Genomic DNA, 18485 nt, shown 5'->3' on the forward strand with positions numbered 1-18485 from the left:
CAGGAGATAGGTTGGAGAAGGTTTGAGCAGAGGGAAGAGATGATAGGATGGAAGAGGAGAGAGTAGCGGGAGAGAGAGAGCGAAGGTTGGGACGGCGCAATACCATCCGAGTAGGGGCAGAGTGAGAAGTGTTGGATGAGAGCGAGAGGGAAAAGGATACAAGGTAGTGGTCGGAGACTTGGCGGGGAGTTGCAATGAGATTAGTGGAAGAACAGCATCTAGTAAAGATGAGGTCAAGCGTATTGCCTGCCTTGTGAGTAGGGGGGGAAGGTGAGAGGGTGAGGTCGAAAGAGGAGAGGAGTGGAAAGAAGGAGGCAGAGAGGAATGAGTCGAAGGTAGACGTGGGGAGGTTAAAGTCACCCAGAACTGTGAGAGGTGAGCCATCCTCAGGAAAGGAACTTATCAAGGCGTCAAGCTCATTGATGAACTCTCCAAGGGAACCTGGAGGGCGATAAATGATAAGGATGTTAAGCTTGAAAGGGCTGGTAACTGTGACAGCATGGAATTCAAATGAGGAGATAGACAGATGGGTCAGGGGAGAAAGAGAGAATGTCCACTTGGGAGAGATGAGGATTCCAGTGCCACCACCCCGCTGGCTCGATGCTCTAGGGGTATGCGAGAACACGTAGTCAGACGAGGAGAGAGCAGTAGGAGTAGCAGTGTTATCTGTGGTAATCCATGTTTCCGTCAGCGCCAGGAAGTCTAGGGACTGGAGGGTAGCATAGGCTGAGATGAACTCAGCCTTGTTGGCCGCAGACCGGCAGTTCCAGAGGCTGCCGGAGACCTGGAACTCCACGTGGGTCGTGCGTGCTGGGACCACCAGGTTAGAGTGGCAGCGGCCACGCGGTGTGGAGCGTTTGTATGGCCTGTGCAGAGGAGAGAGAACAGGGATAGACAGACACATAGTAGACAAGCTACAGAAGAGGCTACGCTAATGCAAAGGAGATTGGAATGACAAGTGGACTACACGTCTCGAATGTTCAGGAAGTTAAGCTTACGTTGCAAAAATCTTATTGACTAAAATGATACAGTACTGCTGGCTGGTGGAGTAGGCTAGCTAGCAGTGGCTGCGTTGTTGACTTTGAACGTGTAGCTGGCTAGGTAACCTCGATAGTTTCAGTACTACACCTTGTCATGATACAAAGCAACTTTGTAGCTAGCTAGCTAACATAACACTAATCAAGACGTTCCTTGTAATGTATTTAGTTTCTACAATGCTGCTCGTTGGTAATAGTTGGCTGGGTTAGGAAAAATGGCGTCGCGGGGGACGGAAATAGCTGGCTAGCTAACCTCGATGGCTGGCTAGCTAACAATTATCAAGCTATGACAAAGACAACTAAGTAGCTAGCTAGGTAACACTGCACTAGTCAAATCGTTCCGTTGTAAAGTATTAGTATCTACAGCGCTGCTAGTCGGTAACGGTTGGCTAGCTGGCAGTGGGTTAATGATGACTAGGTGTGTTGACTAAGTCAGGCGCCGCGTCGCGGCTGGCTAGCTCACCTCGATAATACTCAAACTCAAACTACACAATTATCTTAGATACAGAGACAGCAAAGACAACTATGTAGCTGGCTAACTAACACTAACACCACACTAATCAAGTCGTTACGTTGTAATGTAATAGTTTCTGCAGTGCTGCTAGTCGGTAGAAGTTGGCTAGCTAGCAGTGATGACTAGCTAGCTAGCAGCTAGCAGTGTTGACTACGTTAGGAGGACGAAGATAGCTAGCCTCGATAATTACTCAATTACTCTAAACTACACAATTATCTTTGATACAAAGACGGCTATGTAGCTAGCTAAGAAGAATTGCTCAGATCAAACAAATCAAGCCGTTGTAATGTAGTGAAGTGTAATATTACCTGTGGAGCGAAGCGTGGTGCGACTGCTCGCTCCAAACCGGAAGTTGCCGGTCTTGATGGGCCAGTGATAAAGCCAGTGACTGATGTGGTGTACTCCTCAATGCCATCGGAAGAATCCCGGAACATGTTCCAGTCTGTGATAGCAAAACAGTCCTGTAGTTTGGCATCTGCTTCATCTGACCACATTTTTAACTTCTCTAGGGTAGGGGGCAGTATTTTGAAGTCTGGATGAAAAGCGTGCCCGTAGTAAACTGCCTGCTACTCAGGCTCAGAAGGTAGGATATGCATATTATTAGTAGATTTGGACAGAAAACACTCTGAAGTTTCTAAAACTGTTTGAATGATGTCTGTGAGTATAACAGAACTCATATGGCAGGCAAAAACCTGAGAAAAATCGAACCAGGAAGTGTGGAAATCTGAGGTTTGTAGTTTTTCAAGTGATTGCCTATGCAGTATACAGTGACTTAGGGTTCATTTTGCACTTCCTAAGGCTTCCACTAGATGTCAACAGTCTTTAGAATGTTGTTCCATGCTTCTACTGTGACTGGGGAGAGAATAAGAGCTCCTGGAAGTAGATGAGTGAGAAAATGACATGAGCTCAGTGGCGCACGCTCACGTGAGAGTTAGCTGTGTTCCTTTTCTTTTTAGAAGACATTGGAATTGTCCAGTTGGAATATTACTGAAGATTTATGATAAAAACATCCTAAAGATTGATGCTATACATCGTTTGACATGTTTCTACGAACGTAAATATAACTTTTTTTGACTTTTCATCGTGACATTTTGCGCGCGCTTCCTGCAGTTGGAGTAGTGGACTAAACGCATGAATAAAAAGGAGGTATTTGGACATAAATGATGGACTTTATCGAACAAAACAAACATTTATTGTGGAACTGGGATTCCTGGGAGTGCATTCTGATGAAGATCATCAAAGAAAAGTGAATATTTATAATGTAATTCTTGTCATTTCTGTTGACTCCAAAATGGCGGGTATCTGTATGGCTTGTTTTGATATCTGAGCTCTGTACTCAGATTATTGAAAAATTTGCTTTCGCCATAAAGCTTTTTTGAAATCTGACACAGCAGTTGCATTAAGGAGAAGTGTATCTATAATTCTTTGAATACCTGTTGAATATTTTATGTTTATGATGAGTATTTCTGTAAATTGATGTGCTCATTCACCGGATGTTTTGGGAGGCAAAACATTTCTGAACATTACGGCCAATGTAAAATGGGGTTTTCGGATATAAATATGAACTTTATCGAGCAAAACATACATGTATTGTGTAACATGAAGTCCTATGAGTGCCATCTGATGAAGATCATCAAAGGTTAGTGATTCATTTTAGCTGCATTTCTGTTTTTTGTGACCCCTCTCCTTGCTTGGAAAATGGCTGTGTGGTTTTTCTTGTGTTGTACCTGTCCTAACATAATCTAACTTTATGCTTTCACCGTAAAGCCTTTTTGAAATCGGACAATGTGGTTAAATTAAGGAGAAGTGTACCTTTAAATAGTGTAAAATAGTCGTATGTTTGAGAACTTTGAATTATGACATTTTGTTGTTTTTGAATTTGGCACTCTGATTTTTCACTGGCTGTTGAATCGTGTGTCCCGTGGGTGGGACACTGCCCGAGAGAGGTTAAGAACTAGGCTATAACGGACTAACATTCAAATTGGAGTTGATAAAAACGCAATGCATAAAATAACATAAATACACAAAAGGATGAAACCACAAATTCAGCCATGGAGCGTTTTATGATTGGCCAGCCAGTGACGGGCCAAGCCTCGACACACCCACAGCGTTTTTTATTCATTAAAACCCAGCCTTTTCGCGCCACTGACCGCAACAGCACCATAATTGTGGTTGTGAAAATGTCATAAATATTCCTGACACCCCCGAACCTATAGCGCTACTGCCAGTGTATAGATTGGCCATTGCGGTAGGTTGGCCCTCCCTGTGGCTCAGTTGGTAGAGCATGGTGTTTGCAACGCCAGTATGGTGTGTGCAACGCCAGGGTTGTGTGTTCAATTCCCATGGGGGCAGTACAAAAAAATGCATGAAATGAAATGTATGCATTCACTACTGTAAGTCGCTCTGGATAAGAGCGTCTGCTAAATGACTAAAATGTCAAATGTTTGTTAAAAGGATCCGCCCCCTTTTATTCTCAATTTTTGCCTAAAATGACATACCCAAATCTAACTGCCTGTAGCTCGGGACCTGAAGCATATTCTTGATACCATTTGAAAGGAAACACGTTGAAGTTTGTGGAAATGTTAAATTAATGTAGGAAAATCTAACACATTAGATCTGGTAAAAGATAATACAAAGAAAAAAACATGCGTTTATTTTTTTTGGACCATCATCTTTGAAATGCAAGAGAAAGGCCATAATGTATTATTTCAGCCCAGGTGTAATTTAGATTATGGCCACAGGATGGCAGCAGTGTATGTGCAACGTTTTAGACTGATCCAATGAACCATTGCATATCTGTTCAAAATGTTGTATCAGGACTACCCAAATGTGCCCAATTGGTTTATTAATACATTTTCAAGTTCATAACTGTGCACTCTCTTCAAACAATAGCATGGTATCCTTTCACTGTAACAAATACCGTAAATTGGACAGTGCAGTTAGATTAACAAGAATTTAAGCTTTCTTCTCATCGGACTGATTGGGGATGTTTAGGTTTTTGTAGTCCTGCTTAGTCACTGTTCTCTCCTACTGAACATGCTGAAGGATGTAGCTGGAGTCCGCACACAGGATCTCCGTTAACAAAGTCTTGTTCTTTCTCAGCGTCTGCGTGATGGACCTTAAAGAGAGAAAGACAAGGAGAATGTTGATGATATGAAACATAATGTGCCAGATGCATCTCAATGGCCAAGCCAATTTATGCTGATGTGACCTCGGCAATAATTCCTTTTACGTAGTTTGTTTCTGCGTGGCCGCTCTAACAATCAAAATAAATGTAAATGACTTAAATGTAAATGTATTAAAAAATGGAATGCCGTCGGGAGGAGGCAAGATCAGGTGGGACCATTCTAGTCAATGAGAGGGCAGATATGCAGGTGAACAACAGGCACAACGGTTTCCACTAGTTAGCACAACCACGTAAAAAATCATGAAAACAAAAATGTGCTTTTTGGTCTTCATCTGAAGTTAAGGTTAGGCATAATGTTAGCAAGGTTAGGCATAATGTTAGCAGTGTGGTTAGGTTTAAAATCACATTTTACGAATATACATTTTAGAAATAGGCGGGGTTTATGACTTTGTGCCTGTGGTAAATAGTGACGACCAGGCACAACTCCGAAATAAAGTTTTTTTTTTCTGTTGCAGTGATGTCATCTATTCAGTCAGATAAGCCACACGTAGCAAATAAACCATACATTTGTTTTGTTAACCAAATTAGACACTCATCGACCTCCATACAAAAGTCCTCGCTTGTTGAGTGAAAAATTAAAACATATTGTGTTCATATTTTTGTTCAGTATAAAACATCATCCATTCAGGCTGCAAGGACATAGATTTCCTCCTTAGCTAGCTTTAATGTTGAGTCGCACCACCTCCAAAAAATTGAAAAATATGTCTTAATAAAACACAATTTTCCACCGCCTGCTAGTGACACAAGCAAGCATAATAGCGCCATAGACTCCAGTTGGACGCAGGTGACAATGTAAAATTAATAATAATAATTTCTTCAACTTATATAGCGCTTTTCACTGAATCTCAAAGCGCTTCAAAGCACACAAAAAATACTAGTAATTTAGAAAAACAACATCATGAGATAGACTGTCATTAGAAAGTTAATGGCTTGATTGGTCATCTGAGGTAAGGTGTCTCGCTGTCTCTGGCTTTTCCGTAGTAGAACTGTCAGATGAAGTTTGAGCTATGCCATCGCAGTCCATGGTCTCCGTAGTAGGTGGCATAATAGCGCCATCAGCCGGCCAGTTGGGTTAACCTTAGTCGTATGCGCACTTCATAACTGCATTAATAAAACCTGTCCTGTTCCATCAACGTTTTTAAAAATTCCAAGAATGGTACAAGTTCCAAAGGCAATGACTAATAGATAGATAGATAGCCTATTTGAGGATGATTGAGATTCTAAGATACTGTACATCATGCATTCTAGTCTATGGGACGCCATTTGCAATTATTCAGACTCCCTCCAGGGGTTTTGCGCCCCACACTTAATTATTACCTCTCGAATACAAATGTTACAAAGAGAAGGCAACAAACACATAGCTAGGTCTCTTTGGTAACAATGTAACAAGCTTTCCTCAAATCCACAAGTTGAACAATGAAGACTATCTAGTTAGCTATGTAGCTAACTTAACAACATGAACAATAATAATACGTTTAGATAGCTAACGTTAGTGTAAAACGTACAGTATTAAGTAACGTTAGCACGTGCGAGCATGGGTAGCAGCCTAGATAGATAGCTAACGTTAGCTACTTTCGTAAATTGACACAAGCAAGTTTTGCGGAAGTTAACAATTAATCTTGACAGTGACGACGTAATAGCGAAGTACGATTTACTAAAAGTGATTCGCTCGCTGACTGGGTTGATTACACAATTCAGTGGTCGCGCGCGCTCCTGTCTGTTCCCTTCACAAAAGCCAAATATTGACTTTTGTTAGCTATTTACCAAACTTGACATAGAATTGATTACCAACAGAATATGTCCTGTCGAAAATTTGTACGGATTCCCTGGTGGTCTAGTGGTTAGGATTCGGCGCTCTCACCGCCGCGGCCCGGGTTCGATTCCCGGTCAGGGAACAAATATTTTTCTATTTTATCCACTAGCCTGCGCACTCAATCAAAAGTACAGTATTTTCCTGCATGTAATAATTAAACAACACGTAGGCTTGCATTCCTCAACGTTGGGGAAAGCTGATGGATACGTTTAGAAGGTTTGGTTACACCCCTTTGTTACAAATATTTTTTTCAGTGTTTTTCAGCATGTTATAGCCTAGGGTTAACGCTTAGAAAATAATTGTTAATTGCGGAAGAACAGGGTTCTACCTAGAACCTTCAACATCCTAAGAACTGTTTTTGGAAGAAAGGGTTTTTTGATGATTCTTTGTAAGGCAAGAAGGGTTCTTTAGAAGGCAAGAGGGCTGCTACATAGAACCATACAGTTGAAGTCGGAAGTTTACATACACCTTAGCCAAATACATTTAAACTCCGTTTTTCACAATTCCTGACATTTAATCCTAGTAAAATTCCCTGCCTTAGGTCAGTCAGGATCACCACTTTATTTTAAGAATATGAAATGTCAGAATAATAGTAGAGAGAATGATTTATTTCAGCTTTTATTTCTTTCATCACATTCCCAGTGGGTCAGAAGTTTACATACACTCAATTAGTGCTTGGTAGCATTGCCTTTACATTGTTTAACTTGGGTCAAATGTTTCGGGTAGCCTTCCACAAGCTTCCCACAATAAGTTGGGTGAATTGTGGCCCATTCCTCCTGACAGAGCTGGTTTAACTGAGTCAGGTTTGTAGGCCTCTTTGCTCGCACACGCTTTTTCAGTTCTGCCCACACATTTTCTATGGGATTGAGGTCAGGGCTTTGTGATGGTCACTCCAATACCTTTACTTTGTTGTCCTTAAGCCATTTTGCCTCAACTTTGGAAGTATGCTTGGGGTCATTGTCCATTTGGAAGACCCATTTGCGACCAAGCTTTAACTTCCTGACTGATGTCTTGAGATGTTGCTTCAATATATCCACGTACTTTTCGTTTCTCATGATGCCATCTATTTTGTGAAGTGCTCCAGTCCCTCCTGCAGCAAAGCACCCCCACAACATGATGCTGCCACCCCTGTGCTTCACTGTTGGGAGGGTGTTCTTCGGCTTGCAAGCATCCCCCTTTTTCCTCCAAACATAACGATGGCCATGATGGCCAAACAGTTATATTTTGGTTTCATCAGACCAGGGAACATTTCTTCAAAAAGTCCAATCTTTGTCCCCATGTGCAGTTGCAAACCATAGTCTGGCTTTTTTTATGGCGGTTTTGGAGCGGTGGCTTCTTCCTTGCTGAGCGGCCTTTCAGGTTATGTCGATATAGGACTCGTTTTACTGTGGATATAGATACTTTTGTACCTGTTTCCTCCATCATCTTCACAAGGTCCTTTGCTGTTGTTCTGGGATTGATTTGCACTTTTCGCACCAAAGTACATTCATCTCTAGGATACAGAAAGAGTCTCCTTCCTGAGCAGTATGACGGCTGCATGGTCCCATGGTGTTTATTCTTGCATACTATTGTTTTTACAGATGAACGTGATACCTTCAGGCGTTTGAAAATTGCTCCCAAGGATGAACCAGACTTGTGGCGGTCTACCATTTTTTTTCTGAGGTCTTGGCTGATTTCTTTTGATTTTCCCATGATGTCAAGAAAAGAGGCACTGAGTTTGAAGGTAGGCCTTGAAATACATCCACAGGTACACCTCCAATTGACTCAAATTATGTCAATTATCCTATCAGAAGCTTCTAAAGCCATGGCATAATTTTCTGGAATTTTCCAAGCTGTTTAAAGACACAGTCAAGTTAGTGTATGTAAACTTCTGACCCACTGGAATTGTGATGCAGTGAATTATAAGTGAAATAATCTGTCTGTAAACAATTGTTGGAAAAATTACTTGTGTCATGCAAAAAGTAGATGTCCTAACCGACTTGCCAAAACTATAGTTTGTTAACAAGAAATGTGTGGAGTGGTTGAAAAACGAGTTTTAATGACTCCAACCTAAGTGTATGTAAACTTCCGACTTCAACTCTGTATCATACAGTATTTCCCAGCATGCTCTACTGCCGTGTGATTTTTTGAATTGTTTTAATATCTGTTTTGGCATGTACATTGATTGGTTGATACATTTTATGCTACACAAAGATAAATAACACATATCTTTTAAACTAAACCAATCTGTTGGTAAATGCACTAATTACTTATTGGACCCGTTACTGAGATGGTTGTTCTAGTTTAGATCATTGAGGTAGTCTTTGTAGTCAGACTAAAATAGCCATGATAAAATGGTTATTGGTAGAGCTCTTCATAGCTGATTCTAGGCACAACCATTCATACAGGGTCCTTAGGTAAACCATATACAGGAGATAATATTAATTCTAGCATCAAAAAGGGTTCGCCTATGGGGACAAACCAAATAAGTGGGACACTTTCTGCATTTATGTCTTCTGTAAACTCTTTCAACATCTATCCAACATATTAGGCCAACACATGATACATTTCTGAAATCCTCAAGATGTTTCCTAATCACAAAACAAAAACATTTAATGTTGATATATTACAATCTGCATGACCGACCCATTTGTATACAATGAGGCAACAACATATTTTCAGTTTGCATTTGGTAGACTGGGACAGTAGGTTGGATAAACTGGGACACCATTATTACTGGTTTAATTGTACCCAGATTACAATTAAATTACATTTTGTGTGATTAGGAAACATCTGAGGATTTCAGAAAAATGTATTATGTGTTGGGCTAAAAGTGCATTCCGAAAGTATTCAGACCCTTTGACTTTTTCCACATTTTGTTACGTTACAGCCTTATTCTAAAATTGCTTAAATCGTTTTTTACCCCTCATCAATCTACACACAATACCCCATAATGACAAAGCAAAAACAGGTTTATAGAAATGTTTGCAGATGTATTAAAAATAAAAAACTGAAATTACATTAACATAAGTATTCAGACCTGTTACTCAGCACTTTATGGAAGCACCTTTGGCAGCGATTACAGCCTCAAGTCTTCTTGGGTATGACGCTACATCCTTGGCACACCTGTATTTGGGAGTTTCTCCCATTCCTCTCTGCAGATCCTCTCAAGCTCTGTCAGGTTGGATGATGGGGAGTGTTGCTGCACAGCTATTTTCAGGTCTCTCCAGAGATGTTTGATCGGGTTCAAGTCCGGACTCTGGCTGGGTCACTCAAGGACATTCAGACACTTGTCCTGAAGCCACTCCTGCGTTGTCTTGGCTGTGTGCTTAGGGTCATTGCCCTGTTGGAAGGTGAACCTTCACCCCAGTCTGAGGTCCTGAGCGCTCTGGAGCAGGTTTTCATCAAGGATCTCTCTGTACTTTGCTCTGTTCATCTTTGCCTCGATCCTGACTAGTCTCCCAGTCCCTACCGTTGAAAAACATCCCCACAGCATGATGCTGCCACCACCATGCTTCACCATAGGGATGGTGCCAGGTTTCCTCCAGACGTGACGCTTGGCATTCAAGCCAAAGAGTTCAATCTTGGTTTCATCAGACCAGATAATCTTGTTTCTCATGGTCTGAGAGTCTTTAGGTGCCTTTTGGCAAACTCTTGGTCATCTCCCTGACAAAGGCGCTTCTCCCCCAATTTGCTCAGTTTGGCCAGGCGGCCAGCTCTAGGAAGAGTCATGGTGGTTCCAAACTTCTTCCATTTAAGAATGATGGAGGCCAATGCATTCTTGGGGACCTTCAATGCTGCAGACATTTTTTGGTACCCTTCCACAGATCTGTGACTCGACACAATCCTGTCTCGGAGCTCTACAGACATTTCCTTCGACCTCATGGCTTGGTTTTATTCTGACATGCACTGTCAACTGTAGTACCTGATATACACTACTGGTCAAAAGTTTTAGAACACCTATTCATTCAAGGGTTTTTCTTTATTTTACTATTTTATACATTGTTGAATAATAGTGAATATATCAACACTATAAAATAACACATATGGAATCAAGTAGTAAATTTTTTTTTTAAAACAAATCATATTCTTATGGTGTGGGGGTGTTTTGCTGGTGACTCGTCTGTGATTTATGTAAATAAGGTATTTCTGTTTTAAATGTTTATTACATTTGCAAAAATGTCTAAAAACCTGTTTTCACTTTGTCAAGTGTGGGGCATTGTGTGTAGATTGCTGAGAAAAGAAGTTATATTTAATCAATTGTAGAATAAGGCTGTAACGTAACAAAATGTGGAAAAAGGGAAGTGGTCTGAATACTTTCCGAAGGCACTATATGTTGGATAGATGTCTGAAGATGTTACAGAAGAAAGACATGCAAAAAGTGTCCCACTTTTTCTGAATTCACTCAAATAACAGTACTAATAACAGTACTACAAGAAAAAAGGAACAGGATATAGTACTACAAGAACAAGGACTTAGTAACAATAGTTTAATACCAATAGTTTAGATTTTCTCTTGTCAGACCAATAAATAGGCACATCACCCTACTTGTATTGAATTGAAAACAAGCATTGCTATTGATCATATCTGAGATCATATCCACCTGGCTGAATTCCCCTAAGGTCATTTTGCATACTTCTTCCTCCCTTCCTTGAAGAAGCCATTAGCCACTGACCTGATATAGCTGGATAGGTGAAAGCAAAGGGCTATGTAGGCTACATTATGGATCTTGGTGAAAAAAGTATGAATACCATAGGTCGAGGGTTGGGTTAAATGTGGAAGACACACTTTGGTTGAATGCATTCAGTTGTGCAACTGACTAGGCATCCCCTTCCCCTTTCCTATCATGTCAGAGCAGTTAGTAGGCTTGGCCTACTTCAAGGAGAGGAAGAAAGGCCCTGAGTGGCTGCTGTAGTTTCCTGTGTGTCAGACTTCCAGTAATGTTAAGTGTCACTTTTACCTCCCCATGCCGTCACAGTGTGTGTCAACACGCTTTCTTCTGACACTTAACGACATCAAGCCCAAACCAAGGAGTATATTCAGCGAAACACAAGCGGTATGTTACTTTTATCCTGATATAATGAGACCAAAATGTTTAACCTCTTTCCTACCTCTTTATTAAAACTTAAGACAAACTTTGAACTTTTGACGTGTAGACCACTACAATACATAAGTACAATACAATACTGTAAAATACAATACAAGATTACAATAAAATACTGTCAAATACAATACAATACAGGTGAAGATGTATGATTGCCATCCTCATGAGCATACCGCCCTCCTCCAAAAGTTTTTCCACCAGGGGACATTTAATGCAATGTCGATGAGAACCTATGGCCAAAAGCTCAAGATAGGCTTAATGCAAACTACTGCCTGCTAAACATTATGTTTATTTAATTTGTTTAATTTGATTACAGTACACCTATGATGTAATTATATCTGAACAATTTTGGATCAATGGTTGTGTGATGAAAGAGGTCTTCAAAAAAAATGAATGCACAGGGAAAAAAATAATATGAGACTTGCTGCGTTACAAGTGTTACCAGTTTTGGGTTTTGCACTATGAGTTGTGAAAATTCACCTCACACTTGTGAAAATAGCACCAAACCAATAAAAAAACGAACTGTATGACCATATAAGCTCATAAGGGTCTATGTGAAACTGCTGAAGTGGTCATGTTTTTACCAGGGTGTTATGTCTGTGTGTCTGTGTTTCTCTCCCAGGTTTGCAATGGTGCAATGTTTGGTGTTCACACTGCTCTGGGTTTGTGCTGTGGCACTGCATTCCCTTGGGAGTACAAAGAGAGGTAAGTGATGAATGTGTGTTTGATCAATATCTATCTTCAATGTGTTTACCCTGCATAACTGAGTTCTGTGTCTGACAGTATCTCAAACGACTGAGCCAAGTGTCTCTAGGAGCACAGACCCGACGGCTGAGACAGTTACTTTAGGACCACTTGAGACCCAAAGCCCTGATACACACACACACCAGAGCCTAGTAGAAGAACAAGAACCACTTCCCTCAGACCCCTGTCAGGATGACGAGTTTGATAAGGTGAGAGCCTTATGATAATCTGAGGCCTGTCTTAAAACAGCTCAGATTTACAGATTCTCTTTCTTTCTTTCTTTCTTTCTTTCTTTCTTTCTTTCTTTCTTTCTTTCTTTCTTTCTTTCTTTCTTTCTTTCTTTCTTTCTTTCTTTCTTTCTTTCTTTCTTTCTTTCTTTCTTTCTTTCTTTCTTTCTTTCTTTCTTTCTTTCTTTCTCTCAGAGGGTGTACCAGAGAGATTCTAATGGTGTTATGCAGCTGATTCAGGGAGAGGACTACAAACAGACTTGCAACTTATCAGACAGTAAGACACATGCACAAAGACACAGAGACACACTCACACAGGTGCACACGCATGCACACACACTGAATCTTGTCTGTAGCTCCAGGTGAACAGGCCCACTGTCTTATCTACCCTACCAATCAACTCAACTGCTCCTGGAATTTCCACGGTCTCCCTAACTACAGCCAATACTATGCCTCCGTCTTGTAAGCCCTTCCAACAATATCCAAGAAAATAAAAGTATTAACGATAGTAATAGTACAATCTTGTCAATTCATAGGTTATTACTGTGTAAATACATTTTACTGTATAATAAAATGCGAATCTCATTTTAGTACATGACACCAATCCTCAATCAAGGTGTTTGCTTTAAGCGCTGCTGTGTGTGTGTGTGTATGTGTGTGGGTCTGTGTGTGTATGTTTGAATATCAGTGTGTGTAAGAAAACTAAGAGAATCTCCAGTGTGGACTGTGTCACTGAGGCCATAGGAGGCCAAGGAGCCCAGGGAGGGACTGGTAAGGCTGACCGTGTGGTTGGACATGTGTCTGCTGGGTGCCAAGGCAGTGTGGACAACAGCGCCACCTCGGTGATCCTGACTTTCAACGTGTCATGCTCTGACGTGTGGGGCATCTACACCCATAAATACCAGACCAATGATATTGATGTGCTGTGCCCGCCCCCCAACATCAACCCAGCCTGGGTCAGAGAGGGGGTTCTGCTGGTGCAGTGGGGTCTCCCGTCCACCCGGATAAAAACCAAATGCAGCTGCTTCCACTACCAGCTACAGATCAATGACCAGGTAATTCTACCAGAGAAAGAGAGAGAGACAGTTGTGTGTGTGTGTGTGTGTGTGTGTGTGTGTGTGTGTGTGTGTGTGTGTGTGTGTGTGTGTGTGTGTGTGTGTGTGTGTGTGTGTGTGTGTGTGTGTTTAGCAGTGGCCCTGTTTGTTAAGAGGCTGTGTGTATATGTGTATTGTAAGGTGAGGGACTTTAAGGGGGGAGTGACATACAATGAGACCAACGCAGACCCCACACATTCATACGATGTGAAGATGAGGGTGAGGAAGAGTAGTACCTGCAGAGGATCTCAACACTGGAGCAGCTGGAGCAACACCACCAGTGAGTCTGCAGTCATCAATATTGTAATCATATCTGCTTGTCAAACTCAAAGTGCTAACTGAAGCAAAAACAATGACAGTAACAGAAAATATCAAAATAATAAAATATGTGAGAACCACTGAATGCTTTACAGTGCTAAAAAACACATTTCACTCTCTTTTTCCATCTGCTTGTTATATTTACACCATTTTTTTTGTTTTTTTTTGTGTGTGTGTGTGTGTGTGTGTGTGTGTGTGTGTGTGTGTGTGTGTGTGTGTGTGTGTGTGTGTGTGTGTGTGTGTGTGTGTGTGTGTGTGTGTCAGTGGTGGCCCCGTTTGAATCTCCCAATCAGCTGAACTCTCTGGTGGTCGTTGGCATCGCTCTGGGAATACCAATGATCCTCCTGTCTCTGCTGCTGCTGATTCGACTCCAGAGGTTTTCTGTTGGGTTCATGGAATTTTATTCAGATGGAGGGAGAGAGAGAGAGAGAGAGAAATGGAGAGGTGAAGAGAGCAGGAAATGGAGAGAGAGAGAGAGAGAAAGGGAGAGTCCAAAGGTGAAACACTGAGAAATTGACAGGAGTGAGAAAGATACAGAAATTGAGAGAGAAGGAAATTGAGAGAGGAGAGAACAGAGAGAAACACAGATACATTTACAAAAGAGAGAGAGAGAGAGAAAGAGAAACAGACAGACAGAGAGAAAGACAGACCGACAGAGAGAGAGAGAAACAAACAGACAGAGAAACAGATAGAGAGCGAAACAGACAGAAACAAACAGACAGAGAAACAGACATACAGACAGAGAAACAGATAGAGAGCGAAACAGACAGAAACAGACATACAGACAGAGAAACAGATAGAGAGCGAAACAGACAGAAACAGACATACAGACAGAGAAACAGATAGAGAGCGAAACAGACAGAAACAGACATACAGACAGAGAAACAGATAGAGGGCGAAACAGACAGAAACAAACAGACAGAGAAACAGATAGAGAGCGAAACAGACAGAAACAAACAGACAGAGAAACAGATAGAGAGCGAAACAGACAGAAACAGACATACAGACAGAGAAACAGATAGAGAGCGAAACAGACAGAAACAGACATACAGACAGAGAAACAGATAGAGAGCGAAACAGACAGAAACAGACATACAGACAGAGAAACAGATAGAGAGCGAAACAGACAGAAACAGACATACAGACAGAGAAACAGATAGAGAGCGAAACAGACAGAAACAGACATACAGACAGAGAAACAGATAGAGAGCGAAACAGACAGAAACAGACATACAGACAGAGAAACAGATAGAGAGCGAAACAGACAGAAACAGACATACAGACAGAGAAACAGATAGAGAGCGAAACAGACAGAAACAGACATACAGACAGAGAAACAGATAGAGAGCGAAACAGACAGAAACAGACATACAGACAGAGAAACAGATAGAGAGCGAAACAGACAGAAACAGACATACAGACAGAGAAACAGATAGAGAGCGAAACAGACAGAAACAGACATACAGACAGAGAAACAGATAGAGAGCGAAACAGACAGAAACAGACATACAGACAGAGAAACAGATAGAGAGCGAAACAGACAGAAACAGACATACAGACAGAGAAACAGATAGAGAGCGAAACAGACAGAAACAGACATACAGACAGAGAAACAGACAATCAGAGAAAGATAAACAAAGAGAAAAGATGATTAGATTAATAGAATAAGTATTCATGGAATAAGTGTTGATGTGTTTGGTTTTAGTCTCTGACCACAGACCACACACATTTTCACTCTGAAACTGAACTTCCTTCAAACGAATGGCGGAAAACACCTTTTATTCTTAGAAAATGAGAGAAAGGGGAAAAACACAAATGATTCAGTGATTGCACAGTAACTGGCACAGTACCCCCACCCAAAAAAATGAAAGGTGAAAAGGTGAAAATGTATTTTCCGTATGTTTAAAATACATATTTTCCGGACATTGAAATCAGGTTCATTTTCGGTTCTGAATGAACGTTGAAAATACTTACTTTCCAGATATTGAAAATATATATATTTTCCAGACTTTGAAAATATGTATCTCCTGGATGTTGAAATCAGGTGCATTTTTGGTTCTGAATGAAAGTTGAAAATATGTCATTTATAGATCAAGGCTGTTCCAGACCGGACAAAATCTGATTGATTTCAATGTCTGTGGACGTTGAAATCAAGGCCTGTCTGGAGCGCACCAAATCTGAACCAATCTGAACCGTCGGCGTCGGTCCGTGCTTATTGAGGTGTAGCCTACAGTGTTGCCTGAAATATTATTTTATGAATGCCAATCTATGTGGTAAGCCTACCGTTTGTAAAACACCAAAAAAAGACGTCTGGATAGGACCAAAATAAGACATCCAAAAGAATTTGGCTCGTGCTTACAGAGGTGTAGCCTACCATGTCAGCCTCAATGGAATTTTATGAATGCCCATCCATGTGGTAGGCCCACTGTTTGTAAAACAGGCCGTTGTATTGACTTTATTAGTCCTGATTCCTGTGACTAATCAATTTGGCTATTTAAACTCTGAATATCAGCTACCCAACTTTATCAGAGTTATCGTGAGCCTATTTGCAATGTATTTACACAGCGGAAAATGCAGAAGTATTTTATTTTCCGCTATGATCAGCTTGTCAAAAATTGACGGATACACACTTGAAACCACTGATCATGACAATGGGGTGAAACTCCTGGACAACAGTTGTGATTGTCCATTCCATGCTGTCCATTGTACTTTGACCTGTCCTATTTTAAGGATATGTTGTTTGTTAACATGACAGCAAATTTTTTTCTTTGATTGAGTGCCATTTAGGTTAGGTTATTTTATCGGAGAAACCTGCATGATGTAAAAAGTGTCCGTCTCATTACATTGTCATACATTTTATCTCCATCCTGTAGGCTACAGAAAAGGCCACATATTCTTTCTACCATATCCCATATCTGCTGAATTATTTACATTAGATAATTGTTTTGATGCAACGTTGGTAGAGCACCGCACCGATTTGTCTCTCCAACAGCACCCTGGAGAGGCGCGCTGGGAATGGACAAGCTAAACATTTTGCGCCCCTGCTTATCACAGGGCGGCATCAGCGCTCACTTAAAAAGCCCATATGCCACTGGTTGAGAGAAATTGTCGTTTTCGGGCAGAATTATGTGAGGTTTTATGTGTTGTTGGAGGTGTGTCTTGGTCAGTTTAGCTCCGAAAATGCCGCACCTAATCCTGCCTAATGAGCGGGCCGGCTGTGGCTATGGTATTAGTGGTGTTATTCCCTGGCTGCTGACTGTGTGTGTGTGTGTGTGTGTGTGTGTGTGTGTGTGTGTGTGTGTGTGTGTGTGTGTGTGTGTGTGTGTGTGTGTGTGTGTGTGTGTGTGTGTGTGTGTGTGTGTGTGTGTGTGTGTGTTTTCAGGGAACGTCTGTTTCCCCACATCCCTGGTCCCCCACTGAAGATTAAACACCTCTTGGAGAGAGACGACCAGTTTCAGGTGAATAAACAAACACACACACACAGCAAAGAAACATTTGTTATGTTTACTATCATATCATAACCCCTCTCGTGGAGCTAAAACAAAACTTTTCTCCCTTCGGTTTGTACAGTTTGTCCCTCAGGCCCTGCAGTCCAAATTTGTTGAGGAGATCACAGTGGTGGAAGAAGCTAAGGAAACACCTGTGAATTTGGCCAATTAAACAAGATGGCCTGTTTAAAGCCCAATCATCCTTATCCCCTAGACTCTGTAAGGGCTGATCTGTAAGGAGGATCCCCTTAGCAGATGCAGTCATTACCATTTGTTAATATCTATCCAATCCTTTCAAGAGTGGACGCTACTTATTGACATGCATTGTTCTTACATGCTTATTAGTGTCTACTCAATGAATTGTTCTAATGTGCTCAGCTTCTACCAGTGTTGTAGTACTCGAGACTGAGACTAGTCCAGTCTCGAGACCACATATTGGTCTTGTCTTGGTGTCAGCTACTTTCGTACTCGGTCTTGACTCGGTCTCGGACAGTGAGGACTCGTAATTTCTTCCCTAGACCAGCGGAGTAAAAAACTCAAACATATACACTCCTTTCTTAACAACCTTTATCTAACTTAACAACCTTTATCTATTGTAGACATGTTTGCGCAGTGGTGAACCTAAAGGACTTCAGTGTGTGACAGGTTGGTGATTCTGAAAGGACAGCAACCGTAATACCAGACACTCATGTAGGAGAGTGCACTTTTAGTAAAACACAAAGGGACAGTGGTGTAGTGGAGTATACGCAGGTATAAACCGTATACTCATTTTTTTCAGTGGGCATTGCCTATACTCACTTAATCCATATAGATGCGTATCAAAGTAGTGTAGTGGAGGCAGTGGCGACCCGTCATTAAGGGCAGTTTTTGAGTCCCACCTGTTTAGCAGGGGTGTGCCTGTTTTGCATGTTATTTTGCCATTAATATGTGTCACATATCAGTTTGAAAAAAATGATTGAGTTAATAAAGCTTCATACGAA

The 18485-nt window shown here is 41.2% G+C and overlaps 1 protein-coding gene, 1 long non-coding RNA gene and 1 other non-coding gene across 5 annotated transcripts; 2 read left to right on the top strand and 1 right to left on the bottom strand.

The window, feature by feature from the left end:
* Positions 1–4181: 4181 nt before the first annotated feature.
* LOC123726693 (uncharacterized) lies at positions 4182–6659 on the bottom strand. Its single transcript, XR_006758812.1, has 2 exons — positions 6527–6659; positions 4182–4669 (listed from the first exon to the last, which is right to left on the bottom strand). It is a non-coding gene; the product is annotated as an uncharacterized lncRNA (long non-coding RNA).
* Positions 6562–6633, top strand: trnae-cuc (transfer RNA glutamic acid (anticodon CUC)). The gene has a single exon. It is a non-coding gene; the product is annotated as a tRNA-Glu (tRNA).
* A 4758-nt stretch (positions 6660–11417) lies between the features above and the next one.
* Positions 11418–18485, top strand: LOC106569469 (uncharacterized). 3 transcript variants are annotated; one of them, XM_014140845.2, is made up of 10 exons: positions 11418–11586; positions 12257–12339; positions 12418–12587; positions 12801–12882; positions 12962–13067; positions 13294–13660; positions 13841–13979; positions 14282–14393; positions 17400–17475; positions 17588–18485. In XM_014140845.2, the coding sequence occupies exons 2-10, from the start codon at positions 12264–12266 to the stop codon at positions 17675–17677; spliced, it is 1218 nt and encodes a 405-aa protein (XP_013996320.2). In that variant the 5' UTR covers positions 11418–11586; positions 12257–12263; the 3' UTR covers positions 17678–18485. The 3 variants fall into 3 exon arrangements, with proteins under 3 accessions (XP_013996320.2, XP_045550249.1, XP_045550250.1); XM_045694293.1 differs by lacking the exon at positions 14282–14393; XM_045694294.1 differs by lacking the exon at positions 12418–12587 and having other exon boundaries at positions 11507–11586.

Source organism: Salmo salar, chromosome ssa14 (assembly GCF_905237065.1).
Source record: "Salmo salar chromosome ssa14, Ssal_v3.1, whole genome shotgun sequence".
NCBI classification, from domain to species: Eukaryota; Metazoa; Chordata; class Actinopteri; order Salmoniformes; family Salmonidae; genus Salmo; species Salmo salar.